This window comes from Aulonocara sp. 'chitande type north' Nkhata Bay, linkage group LG5 (assembly GCF_057382095.1).
Source record: "Aulonocara sp. 'chitande type north' Nkhata Bay isolate Kocher_YH1m ecotype deep benthic linkage group LG5, A_spYH_male_GT1.1, whole genome shotgun sequence".
Taxonomy (NCBI): Eukaryota; Metazoa; Chordata; class Actinopteri; order Cichliformes; family Cichlidae; genus Aulonocara; species Aulonocara sp. 'chitande type north' Nkhata Bay.
Genome location: NC_141348.1, coordinates 28,842,749 through 28,861,966, shown reverse-complemented (window position 1 = coordinate 28,861,966; position 19,218 = coordinate 28,842,749). Strand labels below are relative to the sequence as shown.

At 40.8% G+C, this 19,218-nt stretch overlaps 1 protein-coding gene across 2 annotated transcripts; it reads right to left on the bottom strand.

The window, feature by feature from the left end:
- Window positions 1-276: 276 nt before the first annotated feature.
- Window positions 277-13,368, bottom strand: epha2a (eph receptor A2 a). 2 transcript variants are annotated; one of them, XM_086292800.1, is made up of 17 exons: window positions 13,201-13,368; window positions 12,341-12,408; window positions 10,245-10,881; window positions 6,656-6,811; window positions 6,218-6,550; window positions 5,693-5,820; window positions 5,374-5,551; window positions 5,154-5,256; window positions 4,829-4,881; window positions 4,614-4,739; window positions 4,330-4,515; window positions 4,181-4,242; window positions 3,555-3,764; window positions 3,217-3,366; window positions 2,763-2,956; window positions 1,765-1,920; window positions 280-1,217 (listed from the first exon to the last, which is right to left on the bottom strand). In XM_086292800.1, the coding sequence occupies exons 1-17, from the start codon at window positions 13,274-13,276 to the stop codon at window positions 1,109-1,111; spliced, it is 2,925 nt and encodes a 974-aa protein (XP_086148926.1). In that variant the 5' UTR covers window positions 13,277-13,368; the 3' UTR covers window positions 280-1,108. The 2 variants fall into 2 exon arrangements, with proteins under 2 accessions (XP_086148925.1, XP_086148926.1); XM_086292799.1 differs by having other exon boundaries at window positions 277-1,217; window positions 4,181-4,515.
- Window positions 13,369-19,218: the final 5,850 nt, after the last annotated feature.

Below are 19,218 nucleotides of genomic sequence, written 5' to 3'. Positions count from 1 at the left end.
TTATGTTTTTAAAAACATGGCCTTTTACTTTTAGGTGTTATGTATTAATGTAATTTAATATTTTCTTGTAACTACAAAGTAGTACAGCTGAGGCTGATGGAGAGCTTTTTTTGTTTTACTTAATGATAGCACTAGTTGAAAGTTCAGCTGATGATCAAAGTTTAGGAAGACTATGTGCATGGTCATCCATCCGGAAGTTATTGAAACCGTCTGTCTGACCCACAAATGTCAACCTGCTTGTGTTGCTTTAAAAAAAAAAAAGCAGCAGGTGATTCATTGCCAGGGGACCACAGTCGTTTGAATCAGCTTTCATGCCAATCCATCCAGCTTGGTGTTGAGCTATTTTAGCGGACTGTCACACTTGCCATCACTACAGCCATGAGTCTAAAAACACATGTTCACTGCTGCCCAATACAAGAAAGCGATACAGTTACAAGGCAACTCTGATTTTATTTAAACACGAAATACACCACCTGTGCACAAGATCAGAGTTATCTATCATGTAACAATTGACATAAATACAAAATAAATAATAAATAAAAAAATGAACATTTGTATTAAGACGTAATGTAAATAAAACAAAGAGATGCGTGGTGTGACACAGAGACTAACTAAAAAAAACAAACCATAAGAATGTGATTCTTTGCCCTGAGAGGAATAACAATTCCTAATTTAAAAGAAAGTCTCACTGATCACAAGAAGTAAACAAAACAAATTTAAGGATTCAGAATCACCGGCAGGATGCTGAGTGCTTCTAAGAAGTCGCTCTTTATCATTGAAGAGCCTTAGATATTTCAGTCTTTCAGGAAATGCAGGGCCGAGCATTCTCACATTATCCCACATTTGACCCTCATTTATATCATTTTATTTACTGCATTGCATAACTTGCTTATGTTCGACATTATAAACACTTTTATATAAAGATAAATTACTTTTCTCTTATTAAGTACATGAATGGTCTCATTTTGAGTCCTCTCTGAGGGTCCCTTTCAGTCATACCACACTGCTGTAGTGTAGCTCAGTTCCAGCCCCTCCACTTCAGTCCTTGTCTTCCGTGAGTGAAATGGCATGGTCGGTCAGTGCACTTTGATTTGAAGGAATGCTTAGATCACACGGCGAACACGCTGAGGGAGCTCGTCTCGTCTTTCAGGCCCAGGATGCTGTATGCTATCCGTTTCATGTGACCAGGCAGCCTCACTCCGATGTTCCTGATGTCTCTGAAAATGACACATAAGTATCTCGTGAACACAGGATTGAAACGACAAAAAACAAAACAAAAACAAATCAAAACAGCAGAGCGGTGGTGTATGTGAACACATTTTCAGGGTGTTTTAACTCCTTTAAAAGGCAAAGACAGTTTATATAAGTGGCTTAAGGGTAATATAAAAGTTGTACCTACACAAAAAAATATGTACAAATGAACCAAACCATTATTGTTTATTATTTCAAATGGGCTTAAAATGGTTTGTTTAAAGCGATGTTGTCATTAAATGGTTACTTGGGTTTATCTGACAGGGCTATGGGGCATATTTCAGAAAAAAAATGCCTGTGAGCCACTCATGCAGAAGTAACAGCAGCAGAGAATGAGTGGAATGACATGAGTGGCAGAGGGGGAGCAGAGTGCTCATGCATTCGCACGCTGGTTAACAAATGTTCAGGCTGACAGTCGGACACTTTCTCTGTGTCACTGAAAAAATGTGCAACGGTGCCGGATAAGTTAGTACAGCATGACGGAGGCTGCACCTGTGCCATGTGTGCACTTACTCATGTCTCAAAGCGAGCACCTGCTCCATGGTCGTTATCCCAGCGCGAGCGAAGCTTTCCTTGTACTGGCTCATTTTGATGGATTCCAGCCACTCGGGTACCGACCTGAACATGGTACCGTCGCCGCCGCTGGTGCTGGGCAGCCGGATGGAGACGCTGTGAGGAACAAAATGTAGTTGGATTACTCATCATTAACAGTGTGTTTATGCAAGCTGAGTACATGTGATGATGTTTGAACAGGAAACAACCTGTTTTATTGTTTTAAAGTCCACTTACAAGCTGTGAGTTGTGTAACTTTACAATCCACTACAGTCTCTTTATTCTCTCTAAATATGGCCTGTGATGCTTTCTATATTAAACATAGGCCACAGTTTCAAATAGCGTCCAACCAATCCCTCTGTGCTGAAAGTTCAGGCTCGGTTTCACAGAGTATTTTCCATTGACCTTTGTACCAATTTCACTGATAGCAAATATCCTTAATGTGGTCAGCTCAGGCACACTGCTTTGGCTGTGAGCTGTTGTTTAAGCACCATTTATGAGGAGCAGCCAATCAGAAGAAAAGCTGGCATGTTTAGGACAATAAGTGAACTGAGGATCTGCACTAAGGCCCGGTATAACATAAAATTGGATTATTTTGCACTGTGAGCAATTAAAAGCTACTAAAAACTATGAAGTTGGAAGTTAGCATAATCACTTTCTTTTAACACTGTCCCCAAATGGTTTGAATTTTTGGAGATGTAAAAACAAGATCAGTAGTTTTATGAAGAACTACGGTACTTATCAGAAGAAAATAACTGGATAACAACCAGCAGAGACTCATTGTTTCTTGCCAAGGAATAATTCCACTCATGCATACACACAAACGCACCTATCTGTATTTGTACAGATCAAATAAACAAGATGTAAAGCAACATGTTACACTTCCCCCTGTTTTTGTTTAAAGATAAAAAAAAAAAGATGGAAGGCACATTCCTCCCTGTTATTTATTGTGTTCATACCGTGGGTCAAAGTCTGCGATGGTCTTTAAGGATTCTGGGCTTTTGAGAAGTTTGTCCAGAAAGTTGACGATGTCTAAGAAGCGAGGTCGCTTTAAGCGTTCGTGCAGCCAACACTGGAGCATGAGCTGGTAGATAGCGGATGGGCAATCCATTGGAGCAGGAAGCCTGAAGTTCTCGTTGATAGCCTTCATGACCTGGGAAGGAGTGAAGGCAGTGGTTAGATTAATCATAGACCACTGCCTGCCATTGCTACAATAAACTGCTGTGCTCATATGTTGACATTAACAGTATTTAACAGATTTGAAGAGGACGGTTGGAGACTACACTGGATGTCTGGCAACTTTCTATCACCGCATAGCTCACGCAGACTCTCACTGCTAATATACATTAAAGTTTGACCCTCACAGGCCAAAACAATCCCTCATCTCCACGAAAAGTGGCAAATGAAACATACCTCGTGGTTGCTCATGTCCCAGTAGGGCCGTTCTCCAAATGCCATGACTTCCCACATGACAATACCAAAGCTCCACACGTCGCTGGCCGAGGTGAACTTCCTGTATGCGATGGCCTCTGGCGCAGTCCAGCGGATGGGGATTTTACCTCCCTGACAGAAAAAAACATTAACAAATCATATTTAATGGGTGAAAAGAGTGGAAACAGGACATGCTGACAGTCTGGATACTTAAGAGTGGAAATACAGCTAACAATAAGGCATTTCTTACTAGACCAAAAAAATCCAGTTTAACTCTCTTTTGCTACGTTTGCATTGTGAAATGTAGCTGTTAGACTTACTTTGGTTGTGTAGGTGCCCTCAGCATCATCTTCCAGCACACGTGACAATCCAAAGTCAGACACCTTACACTCCAGGTTGCTGTTGACTAGAACGTTTCTTGCTGCCAGGTCACGGTGGACATAGTTCATGTCAGAGAGGTATTTCATGCCAGCGGCTATTCCACGCAGCATTCCCACAAGTTGGTACGGAGGAATCTCTCCATCACGGCCCTAAAATGAACAAAAAATAATTGCGATATTATTGTTTTTTCTTTGTCATTCTTGTTTTTACTGGGGAAATGTAGAGGAATGAAACAAAACGTGGAAAGAACTGGGTGATATAACATAAAAGCACAGATAAAAAAAAATGTTGTAGTTTCATTTGTCTGTTATCCTTTGTACTGTGTATACTGTTTGTACATGAAAGTGAGTCAGGCTTGAGACAAATAAATTTATTTATATATATATATATATATATATATATATATATATATATATATATATATATATATATATATATATATATATATATATATATATATATATATATATATATATATATATATATATATATATATATATATATATAAAAGATTACAAAGTGATGATTAAATAATGAAGCTATTTTTCCACTAGCATGCACCTACCTTCAGATATGTGTCGAGAGCTCCGTTCTCCATGTATTCAGTCACTATCATGGCATGTTTAACTGAGAATATAAACACAAATATGTTTAATGGAGGAAATGAGTACAAGAAGTTAACAGATATGTCGGCTTTTGAGAACATTGACTCACATTTGGTGATAACTCCCTCCAGGTGGATGATATTCGGGTGTGAGAATTGACCCATGATGGTGGCCTCACTCAAGAAGTCCTGCCTCTGTTTCTCCGAGTAGCCTGGCTTGAGGGTCTTGATTGCTACAGGCACCTCGCCTCTCCCGGGAATCTTCATTACACCCCGAAACACTTCCCCAAACTCTCCTGATTGGCAGTCAAACAGCAGGTGGAAATGTTAGAAAGTCCGATCTGAGAGTTCATAAAAGTGAAGGAATGAAGGAGATTTGAAAACACCTACTCACCTACACCGATGACTTTTTGTTTGCCGATCACACTGGGGTCAATTTCAGTGACAAACTTGTGGATGGCAATATTAGGGTCCTCATAGGTATGTGGATCAATGTACGTCTTGAGAGGTTTATGTTGATCTGGTGAGAAGATCATAATCAAAAAATAAGCCTACAGTTTCAATAGTCAACCTACTTTCTGACTCTTACTGCAGCTGAGCTTTGCAAACCTGTTGAAAAGTAGGGATCCTCGGGTCCTCCTCGCCTGCGAGCGTTCAGTCGCCTGAGAGGAAAACAAGATTAATCACCAGAGGACTAGGTAGAATACAGAGTGGCTTTTTAAACAATTGCAGGTCAGCTTGAGCTGACAAAGACAAAGGGTGTATTCAATAGCAGCACCAGCTATTACTCATAACCTCTCCCTGAGCTGTCATGCCAGAGTATCCTTCATTTACTTGAACTTGTGGCACATAATCACACAGTTTGCATGGCTGTAGATAATATTTATCTGAATGACACACATTGACCGTGGATATGAAGTGTACAGTTACCAACCGTTTACGCAGCAGCAGGCCAGCCACCACAACAAGCAGAATAACCGCTACTCCGAATACAGCTACCATCACCATGGTGGGCTTGTTCCCAAACTGAGGCTCAGCTGTATAAATGACAGAAATACAGACCTGTATCAACTCAAGTAATTAAAATATACACATGTATAGAGAGATGTTTGAGAAACTGTTTTGGCTACTGTAGATTTTAAGGCTGCTGGTACCTAATGGAAAAGTATTAAACTCATGGTCGGCACTGTAGCTGCCAGGGTTGCCTTCGGGGCCCAGAGCATGGACCCTGAATGTGTAAGTAGTGGCTGGGATGAGACCATCAATCTGCACAAAGCTTTTGTCCAAAATTAGGACTTTGTAGGTGGTCACATCACCCTCGGTACTGTCGTCCTACAAATTAAAAAAAAAAAGAAAGAAAGAAAAAGAAAGGAAAAGGAAAATGGATTAGAATTTGAAATGAAAAAACAGCCTCGATTTTGAAAAAAGGAGGGGAAAAAAACAAACAAAAGAGCCCAAAGCTCTCCATCGTACTTTTCTGCGGTACATAAGCTCATAGCGATGATTGATGTGGGCTGGAGGTCGGCGAGTAGGAGTCCAGGACAGAAACAGACTGGTGGGGCTGCGATCATCCAGATGGATCTCCGTCACCTTGGGGGGATCTAACGGTTGGCGAGACAGAAAGCAAAATAATGGTTAGTGACTAATCATAGTCTTTGGAAAGGACATGTGGAGATGAAAGCCTCTGGGATTCAGTGGGTCAGACTGAAGTCCTCTCCTCTGGATTGAGTCTGTCTTTTGCAAAACCCTTTAATTTATAGCTCTGATATTACATGAAAATAGCTCCAAAGTTTGTCACTCTTTTAACCCTACTCTTCGGTTTAGGAACCTGGATACCCCTTCTCTCAGAAGATATATGAAAGATGACTTTCTGGGAATACGTCATTAATATTACAGAATATGTCACATTGCAGTGTTTACCATACAACAGTGGTTGCCACACATACAGCCCCAAAACAATAATCATATAAAGCCAATGTTCGAAAAAGAAAAGCTCACCTGTGTAGTCCAGAGCAGTGGTGATGGTTGCAGTGGGCCTCTCGGCACTGAACTGCGACACGCCACTTTGAGCCTCTACAGTGAACGTGTAGTTGAGATGAGAGTCCAGGTCACTAACAACAACCGTGGGGTCCTGCAGGTCCGTAGGTCCTGGCTCAAAGCGGATCTTCTCGCCGCAGGGGATGCAAGAGGCCTCGTCACAGAGTTTGCACACCACACTGTACATAAGGTCACTGCGACCCCCAGTCACCAGTGGTGGGCTCCAGAACAGCTGCAACTTGCCCTCCCCTGGCAGAGTCATGGAGGTAAGGTCACGAGGGGCACTAGGTGGAGCTAGGGAAATAAATAAATGACACAGAACAGTCAGAAAAATACTTCAAAATACTTTCCATGTGATAAAAGTAATTAAAAAAAAAAAAATCTGAGTCAGGGTCTTACCGGAGCAGGCTGATGTAGGAGGGTCTGAAGGAGCCCGGAAGAAACCTTCTTCACACAGACATTCACTGGCTCCGGAAGCAGAGGGCTTGGTGTTATCAGGACAAACCTGACAGAAGTTGTTCGATACAGAGGGCTTGAAGTATCCTGGTTTGCATGCTGTGTGTGAGAGAGAGGGGGAGAAGGTGTGTGTTGGTTTAAACATGACATATGAATCAGACAAACACAGGAAGGAATGAATGATCAAAATGCAAATAATAAGGCTCTCTCTGTGTTACCAGCCATTTCCACCCGACAGGAAGCATTTGTTGTGAGTAACCCATAATAACAGAGTCTTTGTACCCAGAGGAATGAATAGGGATTTCCCTGACGATCTGCCTTCACTCGCCTGTTTTGCCTTGAGGCCTAATCTCAGGTCGCACTGCCAGTGTCAACCGGATGACAGCATTAAATCCATCAGGTGATCTGATCTTCCCTTCCCCTGTGAACCCCTGGCTCATATTCTCTGGCAGTTAACATTTACGGTCTTGCCAAAGGAAATGGCACATTGGACACTGGTGCAATGCTGTAGCGGGCATTTCGCCACATAGATAAACAGCCTTCCAGGGCATGAGAGGTTAACGAACATGCAGACAGGACAAAAATCAGAGCGCAGGGTTAGAACTGCAACTCCGTCTAAGGCTGATGTTTCCTCCCTTTCTTCCTTCCTTCCGCTAACCCCCGACATCAGTCACAAATTACAGCAACCCATTCTGAATCAGGAAAGAGGAAGAGCTGGACAGGAATATTTTTTGCTCTTTCATGGATACAGATGCACATATTTTCTAACTGAGGTAAGCCCTCAGAGCACTGTTAGAAAAATAGATTTTATCTTATGAAAGAGCTCCTGTCTCTGGTTTGATTCTGCAGTCTCCCTGTGGTGCAGTCTTTCATCTGGCTCCTGTGCTGGTGGTCAAAGAAAAGAAAAAAAAAAAAAAAAAACTGAGTGAACCCTGGATTGAAGACGCCAAAGCAGAAGGACCTTTGCACCCCAACTACTGTTGCATTGGAGGCGAAGGTGCAGATTGAGATTGAGTAGGAGGGATAGAGATGAATGGATAGAAGACGGGGGATGGGGTAAAGGTCTGGAGCACCAACAGAAGTTCTCTCTGGGGAGTCACTTGGCGGCAGTGGGGGTGTAGCTGAGGGGCTTTTTCCCCCCCCTCCGCATAAGAAAAGGAGGCCAGCCCATTTTATCTTGAGCTGGAGCAGCAGGACCTTTGTCACGTACCAAAGAAACCCCAGCCCCATTCATCTATTGTCTCTGAAATTGGACAGAGTGGTGCTATAAATATGTTGTATTCCTCATTATATAGCTCACAAATAGCAGCATGTGTGCCGTGCAAGAATACAAACATCATTAATGCAAACTTTCAGATTTTCATGTCAGTACTTCAGCATTTCAGTTTTGGCTTAAAAACGTGTTTTGCTCATGTTTAAAAAGGCTAGTTTAAGAAAAAATAAAACTTTTGCCCAACTTTTGTCCTCACTTGTTGATGGAAAAATGTGCTTCCAATTGTTCTAGGTTCTCTTTGACTGCCATGCATGTGAAAAGGACTTATGTTCCGCACTGATGCATCTGTTAATTGAATCCATTTTTCACTCTTTGTACCGGCCCATTGTTCTAATGAGTGGGAACATGGATTAGGGAGCTCGTTGCGTGTGTTAACAACCGGATGAAAGAGCAAAAAGAAGAGCATGTCATTGGCTAACAGCTGTCCTGTTGCTCTACTAATCCTTTTGACCAAATTACACTCCACACCTAACTAAGCGGCCACGAAGCTAACATCCCTCACACACCAACTGTCGGCGCACTCCCCACCCTCTGACTCAAAACACGGGCAACCTGCTTATTTGTGTCAGTCAGCATTCCTCCTCATCTCACTTTACTTCCTTTTCCCTTCGAGGCCACAATTTCTCTAGTTATTGCAAAAAACTGGAATAAGGCTTTGTTTTTTTTTTCATATTAGAAGAAGCTACAGCATTGTTTATTTATACAAGAAACGTGAACAATTGTTGCAGTCATAAAGATTTCCTGCCTTCTTGTGCCAACGTTTCAGGTGCTTGGCTCAGGCTGCAACATTCCTGCAACTCCCTAACCCATAAATAAGATTCATGCTTTGAAGAGCTTCCAATCAGTTATTTGTTTCATTAATATATAGTGTGGAAAAAATGGTGGTAAATGTTTCACAGCTATTAAATGTCATTGTTTGTATGACCAGAAGTTAAAAATCCAAAGATCTTTCACTCAAAAAATTATTTTTTGATGGATGGCCATCTTAATGACCGTTTAATTCTGTCACCTGGTATGACTAATATGTGCTCTTCTTGGAAAAGACTCAAAATGAAACCAATCTCTGCCAGGCAAGGTGGCTCAGACCATCAAGAGTCATAAACCGCAGCTTGACTCAGGCTAAACTATAACAGGCGTGTCAACCTCTTCCCTGTAATCTGTGGTTCCTGTCGCCTTAGCAACTTGCTCAAAACAAATTCCTGTGAGGAGAAGACATACCATTAAGGTAGTCATTCTGACACATTCACATTCACCCGGCCCTTCCTGTAGTCAGTCACTTCTGTAGGTGACGCCAGGATAAAAGAATTCCTTTCAGAAATCCCCACAGCCTATCGTGCCCTTCCTCCTTCCTTTTCTCTCTGCAGCTTCTCTCCTCCCACGTTTCCTCCAGACAGTCCAGTGCACCACACCCCAGAATGCCAACGCACAGGCCAACTTCTGCATGACCAGCATGAGCACAAACACTATGAACCCCACAGCTGTGTGTTTTTGTACTGACTTTACGCACACGCCGTCTTTCTCCAAGTACATACCACAAACTTTTTGCACACTTTACCTGAGCTTGGTTGAATCGGCAAAACCTCCTTAGGTTAAAAATTATGTAGGGTTTTTTTTAACACTTAAATGATTAAAAGCTATGTATATCCACTGAAAGGAAATATAATTTTGATGAAAGCCATTTTTTTGTTCTGTTTTTTTAAATTGGAAAAAAAAAATTTTGCTAACAAAAATCTGTTATGTTTTAAGTTTCCACTCTTAATTGCATTTAAAAGCTTCCAGTGTAGTAAAACAACCAAAGTCCACAGCTTCTTTTACTGTACATTATCACCTAAAGTCACTGAGCTATCCATAAACTAATGTCTCACCCAAGCCTCATTCCTGAGACCTGAGTGGAAGGCAGGGGAAATAATGTGCCATTAGCAAATAAAGACAATAAAGATGAGGTATCAGTGGGAAAGTGACGAAATGTGATATGGAGAAATGTTTGATTGCCTTAAAAGCTTAACAAAACAGGTTTGGATATCCGTTTCTTCCGTTTTTTCCCATGCCCAGCCCTGCCTGCTGTACCTTACCTACAGTATGATATGGAGCCTTTTTTTGCACAAGACTTCGAAGCAAACAAAGACAATTCACATTCTCGTGCACTCATTATTTCCACCATGACAAGTAAGTGGTTGAAGGCGTTTCATTTGCTTTAACTCACAGAATAACACAAACACGTCTCAGACAAGAGTGTTGCATATTTCTGGCAGTGCTTACCTTGGCAGGAGTCTCCTGTGGCTTCGTAGCCTGCGAGACATTGGCATTGAACCATGGGAACCACCCATTTACCCTCAGCTGTGCAGTAGATGCGCGGGGTGGCCTGGCTGACGGCATTCTCTACGCAGGCTCCCTCAACCTGCCTGAGAGCATCTGCCACCGTCTCTGGGAAAACTGCCAAGCTCTGCACGGTGGATGGGCATGTCTTGTAGTAGACTCGGACAGAGAGCAGCGCCACACAAGCGCCCACATCCTGAAAACCCAGGTAGAAGCCTTTCTTTGACAGCGGCCCCACAGTCTTCGTCTCTGTGTTCACCTTTAGCACCCGGCCCTGAGTGACCTCGTCGGGAGCAATGGTGGCCACTTTGCGGAACTGTCCTTTACGGAAGTTCGTTCCCACGTCAGCATCAGCCTCTGAGATGAATAGGTTGAAGGTTTCTTTGCAGCCAACAGACGCACCACCAAAAGTGTTGCAGTCTCGCACGACAAAACTGAGCTCCACAGAGACACGGCTTGTGCCCGGGCGCCGCTGAATAAACGTCGTGCGCAGCCAGTTATCCTGTTCTGTAGTCTCTATGCTACAAACACTGTAAGTGTAAAAAAGTGTGCCATTCACCACTGTCTGGACAATTTCCCACTGCAGAACAGAAGAAGATAAAGAGACAGCAAAAGGGATCAGTGTAAGGGGGGTAAAGTCGCACACAATGATGAAAGGAGAAAAGGCATCTTTTCAGGAAATAAGTAGAAGCTTTGTTCTTTCCAAAAAAAACCCACTTTCATTGATGAGACACCTCTTCTTTCATGCTTACTAAGAAGCTTGTAAAAGTGCAGAAGTGAACTGGAGCTTTTTTTTTTTCCACGCTTAAGGATTATTGGCCTGGACATGTGCTGCGCTCACGACGTGTGTGGTTTTCCACTAACGCACAAGCCTGCATGTGTGTGAGACATAAATCCAGCAAACACTACTGTAGAACACCAACTAACATTTACAGCAGCTAAATGAGCTTTATGAGCAGAGTCCTGCTTAAGGCATGGCAGCAAAATTGGCAGCTATTAAGAGTTTTTTAAGAGAGAGAAGCAGAGGGATTAAAAGCCTAGATTAACCATTAAAATTCAACACCTCATATGTTAGCAGTTGGGAATGGGTTTCAGGAACTAAATCAATTCTCCCACTTAGACAACTTTGGGAGCAGTTGGGGGGAAAAAAGAGGTGGCAAATGTTTGGAGAAAGGTAATTTGTGCCAGTACATTAGAAGAACACTGCTTTAGGTACCTTCACTGAATCTCTTAAATTTTCAGTCAAATTTTTAGGTATTTAGTTCTTATTATTGAGGACGTCTGGCTGGTTAAAAAACAAAACTGCTGAAGACAAGAAGCCATCCCTGGTACAAATTAAAAATAAACTTTTTAAGCGTGAGAAAGTTTCACGGCAACCGTAAGCTTTAATAGACAACGGGAAATCCTATCCAAAACAGCAACAATCTTCAGATCTTTGAGAAGAAACGTAGCCCACACAGTGGAACCGGCCATGTCCTGTTGCTTTTTTAAGACAAAAAGCCACTGAACTATAGATAGGCAGGAAGGATGGTTCTGCACATATGGACCACATTTTTTGTGTTTTCTTTTAGTCATCTCTTCATATTGTACACATTATCTTGTTTCTGTCATCTCTAAATCCAGAAAGGAATCATGAGAGGGAGGGGAAAAAAATCATCCTAAAATTTGGTTTTATGGTTTGGGCTTGGAGTGAAAAACAATCTGCAGCTATTGTGTAAAACTGTCTTTGGTACAGTAAATTTAAATGTAGGTTGAGCCTTGACATTTTAACTGCATTCATAAGTTCTTTATGAAAGGGTAGCGTTAACACAAGACTAAGCTGAGATGTGCCAAACCTCATCTAGCTGCCACTCATTCCACCTCTCCCAGAGAGCTTTTTTAGAGGACTGAATGAGCAGAGAGAGTGAGAGAAGGAGAGGCCTTCTGTTATTCAAATTCTTGAAGAGAAATTTGTGTGCTTGTTGTTCTGCAAAGCGAAAGGCAGCTTAGATCCATGAACCTGCAGTCTTAAAAATGCCTGCTGAGGTATAAATACTCACTCCGTTCTCATATGGCGATGTCAACCATCCCAACTCTGATCCCGAAGCTCTCATATCCAGCAATACTTCTGCAGGAAGAAACAAGAATAAATTGTTACAACAGGGACATAATCAAGTGATATTAAGATAGACACAACAAAAAAGTGCAGCTAACTAATTTTACCAATTTAATTCCCAGCTGGAAAAGACAACTGTGTGTCTTTATATTAGTTATTGGCTTTGTGCTTTTATTTTTGCATGTACAGTAACATTGTCTGCATTGATCTCTGGGTGCCAGCAGCTTTATGGGGGGCGCATGCCATGCTTTCTGACGTTTTAATCCAGCATATCGGCTTAATTCAAGACTTCATTGACCGTGTCCTCCAGGTTCAGGATTCAGGGCTAATAATGCCTGTGAAAGGCGTGGGCAGTTAAATTGCCATGACGAGAGAAATACATGTATCTCCTGCACAAGTGAATTAAAAAGTTCAACAGGTGCCCCTTAGGCCCAAGGTTTAGCAGTATCACTAATAAAAATCTTTTTTTTTTAATTAAAATAAAATAAATAAAATAAGACTTAGGCCTATAACAGAAAAGTAATAATAGATTTGAAAAATCTATATATTTGTTTCCAGAACCGTATAGCGAACGGACATCAAAAATACATCGCTCTTGATTTTAAACAGCTGGCTGACAAAGAAAATTACAGTGAAACTATTTTATTTATTTATTTTTAATGAAGAATAAAACATTGATAAGGACAAAAATGAAAGACAAAACTCAAAGAGTTCAAATTCCAGCCGAATGATTCACGGGATGCGGTAAAGCCGAGCTAAACTTTAATCTCTTATAAAAGTAGTTTAAAAGAAAAAGTAACTTACGTTCTTTCGACTGGAGGCTGAGAAATACTCGGTTAATAAATAAAAACAAGAATAAGTTGAGTCCACGCAGCTCCATAGCTCCATAAAACTTTTAAAAGTCCTGCTCGTGTATCCTACAGTCAGTCGCTCGCTCGCTCCTCCGTCCACCCTTCGGCCGACACTTCTCAGAATTCCTCACTCCACCGGCTGAGCACGAGCTCTCCAGTCCTCGAGCCCATTGAGAAACAGGTGGCGTCATCGCCCCGCCCCCCTTGTCCTTTGGAATGTGGAAGTCTTCCATATTTGGCGTTTGGGGCTAGGCGTCTGAAGCACCTGTTTCATTGAGAACGAGAGGTTCTTCTTCAACTATTACTCCTTCTTCTTCTTCTTTAAGTATTGGTTTAATCAGTATAATTTTTATAGCTTATATCTCTCAGTTTCTGTCAGCGTTAAAGCCGGGTAAATGCACACTTCTTTTTAATTATTGTTGATCATATATGTGTTAAGTATAAACATAAATATTAATATGCAAACACACATACTAACAATACCAATTATCCTACAACTCAGCGTCTATTCCTATTGTTACACTTTTGCACCGATAATCCTGGCAGCCTCTTGATGTTTATGCTTCAATAGCCTACCTAATGCCTATTATTTATTTTTAAATGATGTTTCAATGACTATAATATTGACTGTACATTGGATTTTATAGGGTTTATTTTTCATAATGAATAATTGTTCAAATTAAAAATGATACTGAAGTAAAATACTGTGCAAAACAGTAGTGCAAATGGCATTTTAGTATATTTCACCAATGTCAACAAATGGGTCTACACAAATTTAAGACATATTAAATTTACATCTGATCTTTAAATCCCATCTCAAAAATATTGTGTTGGAATTATATCTGTAAAAGTGTCTTTTAAAGTCTTTACTACAGGGAGAACTAATCCATCGTATCTCTTCCTAATTATACTATAGTTGCCATGCTTTAAGCAAATTTGAACAAAGAATACATATAAAATTAGCTTTAGTTTGTTTTGTTTTGGGGGGTTCAAAATTTGCATTGAACTCTTTTTATTTCTTTCCATCTGTTGCTAATGTAGCTTTAGAGTTTTGCACATGATATAGGAATTCAGTTAAAGATTAAGCATCAACCTATGTAGATAAACAGCTAATAGTTTTTTCTCTCTTTTCTTTCTTGCTGTGTTTGATGTTAAATCTTGTCTAAAAAAAGATGTATAGCCAATGTTTGATTATGTTCTGGAATTGTTTTTTACATTGATTTCAAATGTTTCCATAAAATGTCAATAATACACTACAAATGTTTTTGGCCTTTTTAAAAGTGAGTTTAAGTTGACCATCGTCCAAGTAATTGCCTGAGTCCTTCTCCACATCCCATCCAGGGCTTGTCTTTCCCACGACTTGTAAAGGAGGGGTCAAGTAGGGGGGTGGTCTGGTATGAATATATGACTACTAATGAGACAGTCCTCATAAAGAACCTTATAATTTGGATATGAATATGCGACCACAAAGAAGATCTAACAATAACATCACCTAGCAACTCTTATCTGGAGGAATTTCAGAGTCAAGTCTTCTCTGTGAAGCAGCATGTACTTGGAGAGAAGAGCCCCTCAGGCTTAGAGCCATACACAGCCAACGGTCCTCACAAAGACCCCTGTAAAAAAAAATTTAACTGAAGAGTCAGACAATGTCTTGTCCAGCGCTACCCTACACGGCCATTAATCATACAACAGACAAAATGAAAGATACCACTGAAAGAAATAGATTAACAAGTTAAGTGCGGGTTGAGTTACGACTCTATGACCCTCCTTCAATTGCTTATAAATCAAAGTGTATTTTGGGCTGATAAGAGTAATTCTTTTAGGCTATTTTTACAGCTTACAACAATTAACAGTGAACTTTTTTCACTGTTTTTTCACTTCAAAAAAGTATTCTAAATGTCCCTCCATTTGGTTTCTCTCCATCTGCAATTTGTTAATGACTCCCCAAACACTTTCTTCATGTCAGTCACTCAACACAAGAGACTTTAGTTTTGCAACTCTCTTTAAGAAAAAAAACATTTGGTCTGGTTTTCAGTCTCAAAGAGCCAACATCATGCTTAAGATCCACAAGATCTCTCATTTTCAAATCCTCCAACACTCTCTGTTGAGGGTGAACGGCCACTTGAAGCCAACTTCAATCTCAAAAACCTAAGCAGACCTTTTCCTCCTCTCTTTATTGATTTTGATACACACTGAGGTACGCTTAGGTGTTATTTTCAAGTGTGTTAACGCTTAGACTGTGAGAAGTGGCCTCTTGTCAACCAGTTCTCAAAGGTGTCAGAGGTTAATACCCTCTCTAATACAAAAGTATGCAAATGCTTTCATTACAATACAGGCTTCTTTTTAGCCACCGAACAGAGCATGTAACCTTCTGGAGAGTGGACTGCCGCCTCAGATCGCTCAAACACCCTCCCATCACAGGTCCCAGGCTTCTGAGGGTGATGACAACACAAAAGTACTTCACACTGGGGGCTGGGCCTGCATTTTGTGGGTCAGTGAACAACAGTCGTGGCAGCAACACCATGTCATTCAAACCTGGCTCCCCCATACCCTCGCTTTCCTTACACTTTTTGTCGTATCAGCAAACAGAGAAGTGGAACACCACTGAAAGCACTGGGGTGTTTTTGTGTAGCACTAACATGAAATGCACCTACTGTTTTCCACCACACTCTCAGTGAGAGCCCCCAAAACCCTTGTTACGAAATGATGAGTTCACACGTTTGTGCATGCATTTTTATGTCTATCACCTAACAGTGAAGGAAGCCCTCTAATCATTTACTTAAATAAAGTAGCAGGACTCTATGCAATTCTATGAAAAACCAAGCACATCCTTACTGCTTCCATAGGAATTAAGACTAGTAGCAAAGTGCTGCTGATAAATTGCACTTGATTAACTCAAGTCAAGGCAGTTTTCTGGAGCACTGAGGTGTGTGTTAATACACTGCCACAATCTTTCAAAAAGTGGACATCCCAGCAAACTCACTGCCTCTTCTCTGCAAAGTTTGCAAAGTTGCATCTGAACTAACTGCAAGACTTCTGGCTATAATGCACAATGCCAAGTAGGAGAAAACCCAACAAAGCATATCAGTGCAAATACCTCAAACCAGCCGTCAAACACGGCAGTGAACGGATAAGGATTTGGGCTTGTTTTACAGTCACAGGCCCTGGGCACATTGTAGTTGACCGTGAACTCCTCTGTATAGAAAAGTATTCTAGAGTCAAATATGTCATTTGTCTGTCAGCTAAAGCTTGGCCAAAAGTGGATCATGCAACATGACAATAATCCCAACCATAGCAGCAAATCTACAGCTAAATGTCTGAAAAAGAAAAGAATCAGGGTGCTGTGATGGCCCTGTGAAGGTCCGGACATCAACCTTCAGAGAGCTGGGCATAAATAAACGCTCACAAACTGAAACAAGAGAGACTGATAAAATCAAAGTGAAAGTGATTGCTTCAGTATGTGGTCCTACAAGCTAATCTTGGGTGAGTCCTGTGAAAAATCACTTTTTCTTTTAAATAAGTGTAAATACTAATGACCAACAATATGAACTTACATAATAAAGACCATTGTCAGTTTTACATGATTAAATTACTGTTTTGTTTACTTTATTTGCGAGCTGCATTTGTTCCACTGGGTAGTTTAATTTAAAACCACTCTTCATTATTATTTCCTGTGTGTTTGTTGTATTTTTTGGTCTTAATTCATTTTATGACAGAACAGTAAAGCAGACAGGAAGAGAGGGGCAGAGAACACTGGAAATGACATGCAGGAAATGGCCTGGGCCGGAACTGAACCCAGACCCCTGCTGTAGCCTTTCGGCATATGGGTCGCCCTCTGGACTGATCTGTACTAGCATCCAAGTATTTAAATCTCAACTTGAAATGTAACTAATTACTACTGCTGTAAAGTAAATACTGTACAAAATACCAAATAATTTAAGTGCAGTGAAGTAGAAATACAAAGTAACATAAAATGGAAATATTAAGGTAAATACATTTACAAAATTTGTATTCATTTGCTGCATTATTATAGTCAAAATAACTGGCTTTAAATGGAACCAGTAGTTTACTTAAACATGTGGGTTACAGTTTCAGTGAAACGGCTGCTTTTTTTAAGAGGTTGTTGAGATGACTAAATCTGAATCACAGGAAAATCACTTCAGTTTCAGTTACCACTTTATGAGAGACATGTTTGAGATAATCGTGCTGCTTTCAAAAGGGTTTCTGTGAGCCTAAAATCCTTTAACTTATCTGATGGAAGAAAAATTGCACCATGCGTGTGTTGTGTTTCACAGCTTGAAAAGAATATAAAACAAAAATCATGTACGGACAAATACAGGAGTTATCTCAGCTCCGTACAAGAGCACAAAGTATGTATGTCTTCACACAAGCAAGGGGCAGGATGTCACCGAAAACTAAATAAAAACCACAAAACCTCATAATCTCACATTAGGTTTTTTTGGGGGGTTGTGTTTTTTAAAACACCCATTTATCTGTCTTACAAACAGTGAATAGATGCTATGGAAATGTCTTTATTCTTCACTGTCTGTTATCTGAAAAGGTTGTGCATCCCCCCCCCCCCCATGTCCTCAGTGATTTCCTTTTTAAAGCTCCACATGCCACCACTGGAAATACTGCCTCTCTGAACTGGAATTTGGGGCGGGTGTCTGGTGTCTCTGTGCACTATGTTATGTGCAACATAGCACTTGGAAACAAAAGGAAAGAACACGCTCAGACAAGTTTTGCAATATGAAGAAAAGAAATGTGAGAATGTGGTTAAAACACAGAAGCATTACTCATACATACATAGGTTATGTCTCCTTGTGACTTAGCCCCAATCAATCAGCACTGCCTGCTTCAAAGAGCAGCTGCAGAAAAATCAACACAGAATACGGGCATTTTTTTTTTTTTGCAAGAACAGAAAGTAATACAGTTTGACACATTTTGTCTCACCTTTGAAATATAAAACCGTCTGTAATTAAATTTACCTTTAAAGCTAAACATCAAATAACAAGTCTGAACCAACTTTAAAATTACTCGCCGGAACAACCAGTCATTTAAAAAATATGAGCCTTTGTTCATTGCTCAGTATTAAGTTTCCTTATTAGCATGCAACAGGTTGTGTATTCGGATTTCTCCCAGACTGCGGCTGCTTTAATCCTACATGCCTGAGAGTGAGTTGGGGGATGAGAGCATGACTGAGAGTGAAATCTCCTTCAGTAAAGACCCGTGTTAAATGTAATGGGTGTTGGCAAGGGGGCCTAATAAAGATGACGGCACGCATTCATATGCATCAGTTTGTGTGCTCAGCTTGACAAAGTCTGCCCCGCAGGCTTAACAAAGGGGAGGAAGGAAGCCAGGGGTTGTGGGGAATGTCTGGGGGATGTGGGGTGGCAACACACACACACACACAGACGGTGGCCCTCCAGCTTGCTCTCAAGTCGAGGTTATAGCTGTGACAGCTGGCCTAGCACACTCTGCATGGGCTCTTTTTCTTTTGCAACACACTCCCCTCCCCTCCGCACACACACAGTCTGTGACACACACAAACACAGGATGCTCCATTCTGTTGACTGTTTACACTTCACAGTAGCCAGCCAACTTGGGAGGTTTGATCACCGGCATTACAGCTGTTTGTAAGGTAGTAGTGAGGTTATTTGGTTTGTGTGTGCCTCCTGTCGTAATCATAATTGTAGGTTTAGGTGGTTCTTTTATTTATTTATTTATTCTTTTTCTGTAAGCCCTGTTATGTTATTAACTACTAGCTTAATAACACGTTAAAATCTTCTAAAAGCTGAGGTTGAAAATTTCATTTTCATTTCATTTCATTTTCATTTATTTATTTATTTCACACTTGGTACAACAGATCAAACAACAAAATTATTCCATAACCTTGGGAAAAGTAGTTTAGGAAGATTTTGTGCTGAAATGCTCCAAAACTCCTACTGAACATCTACTGAAGGATGCTGTG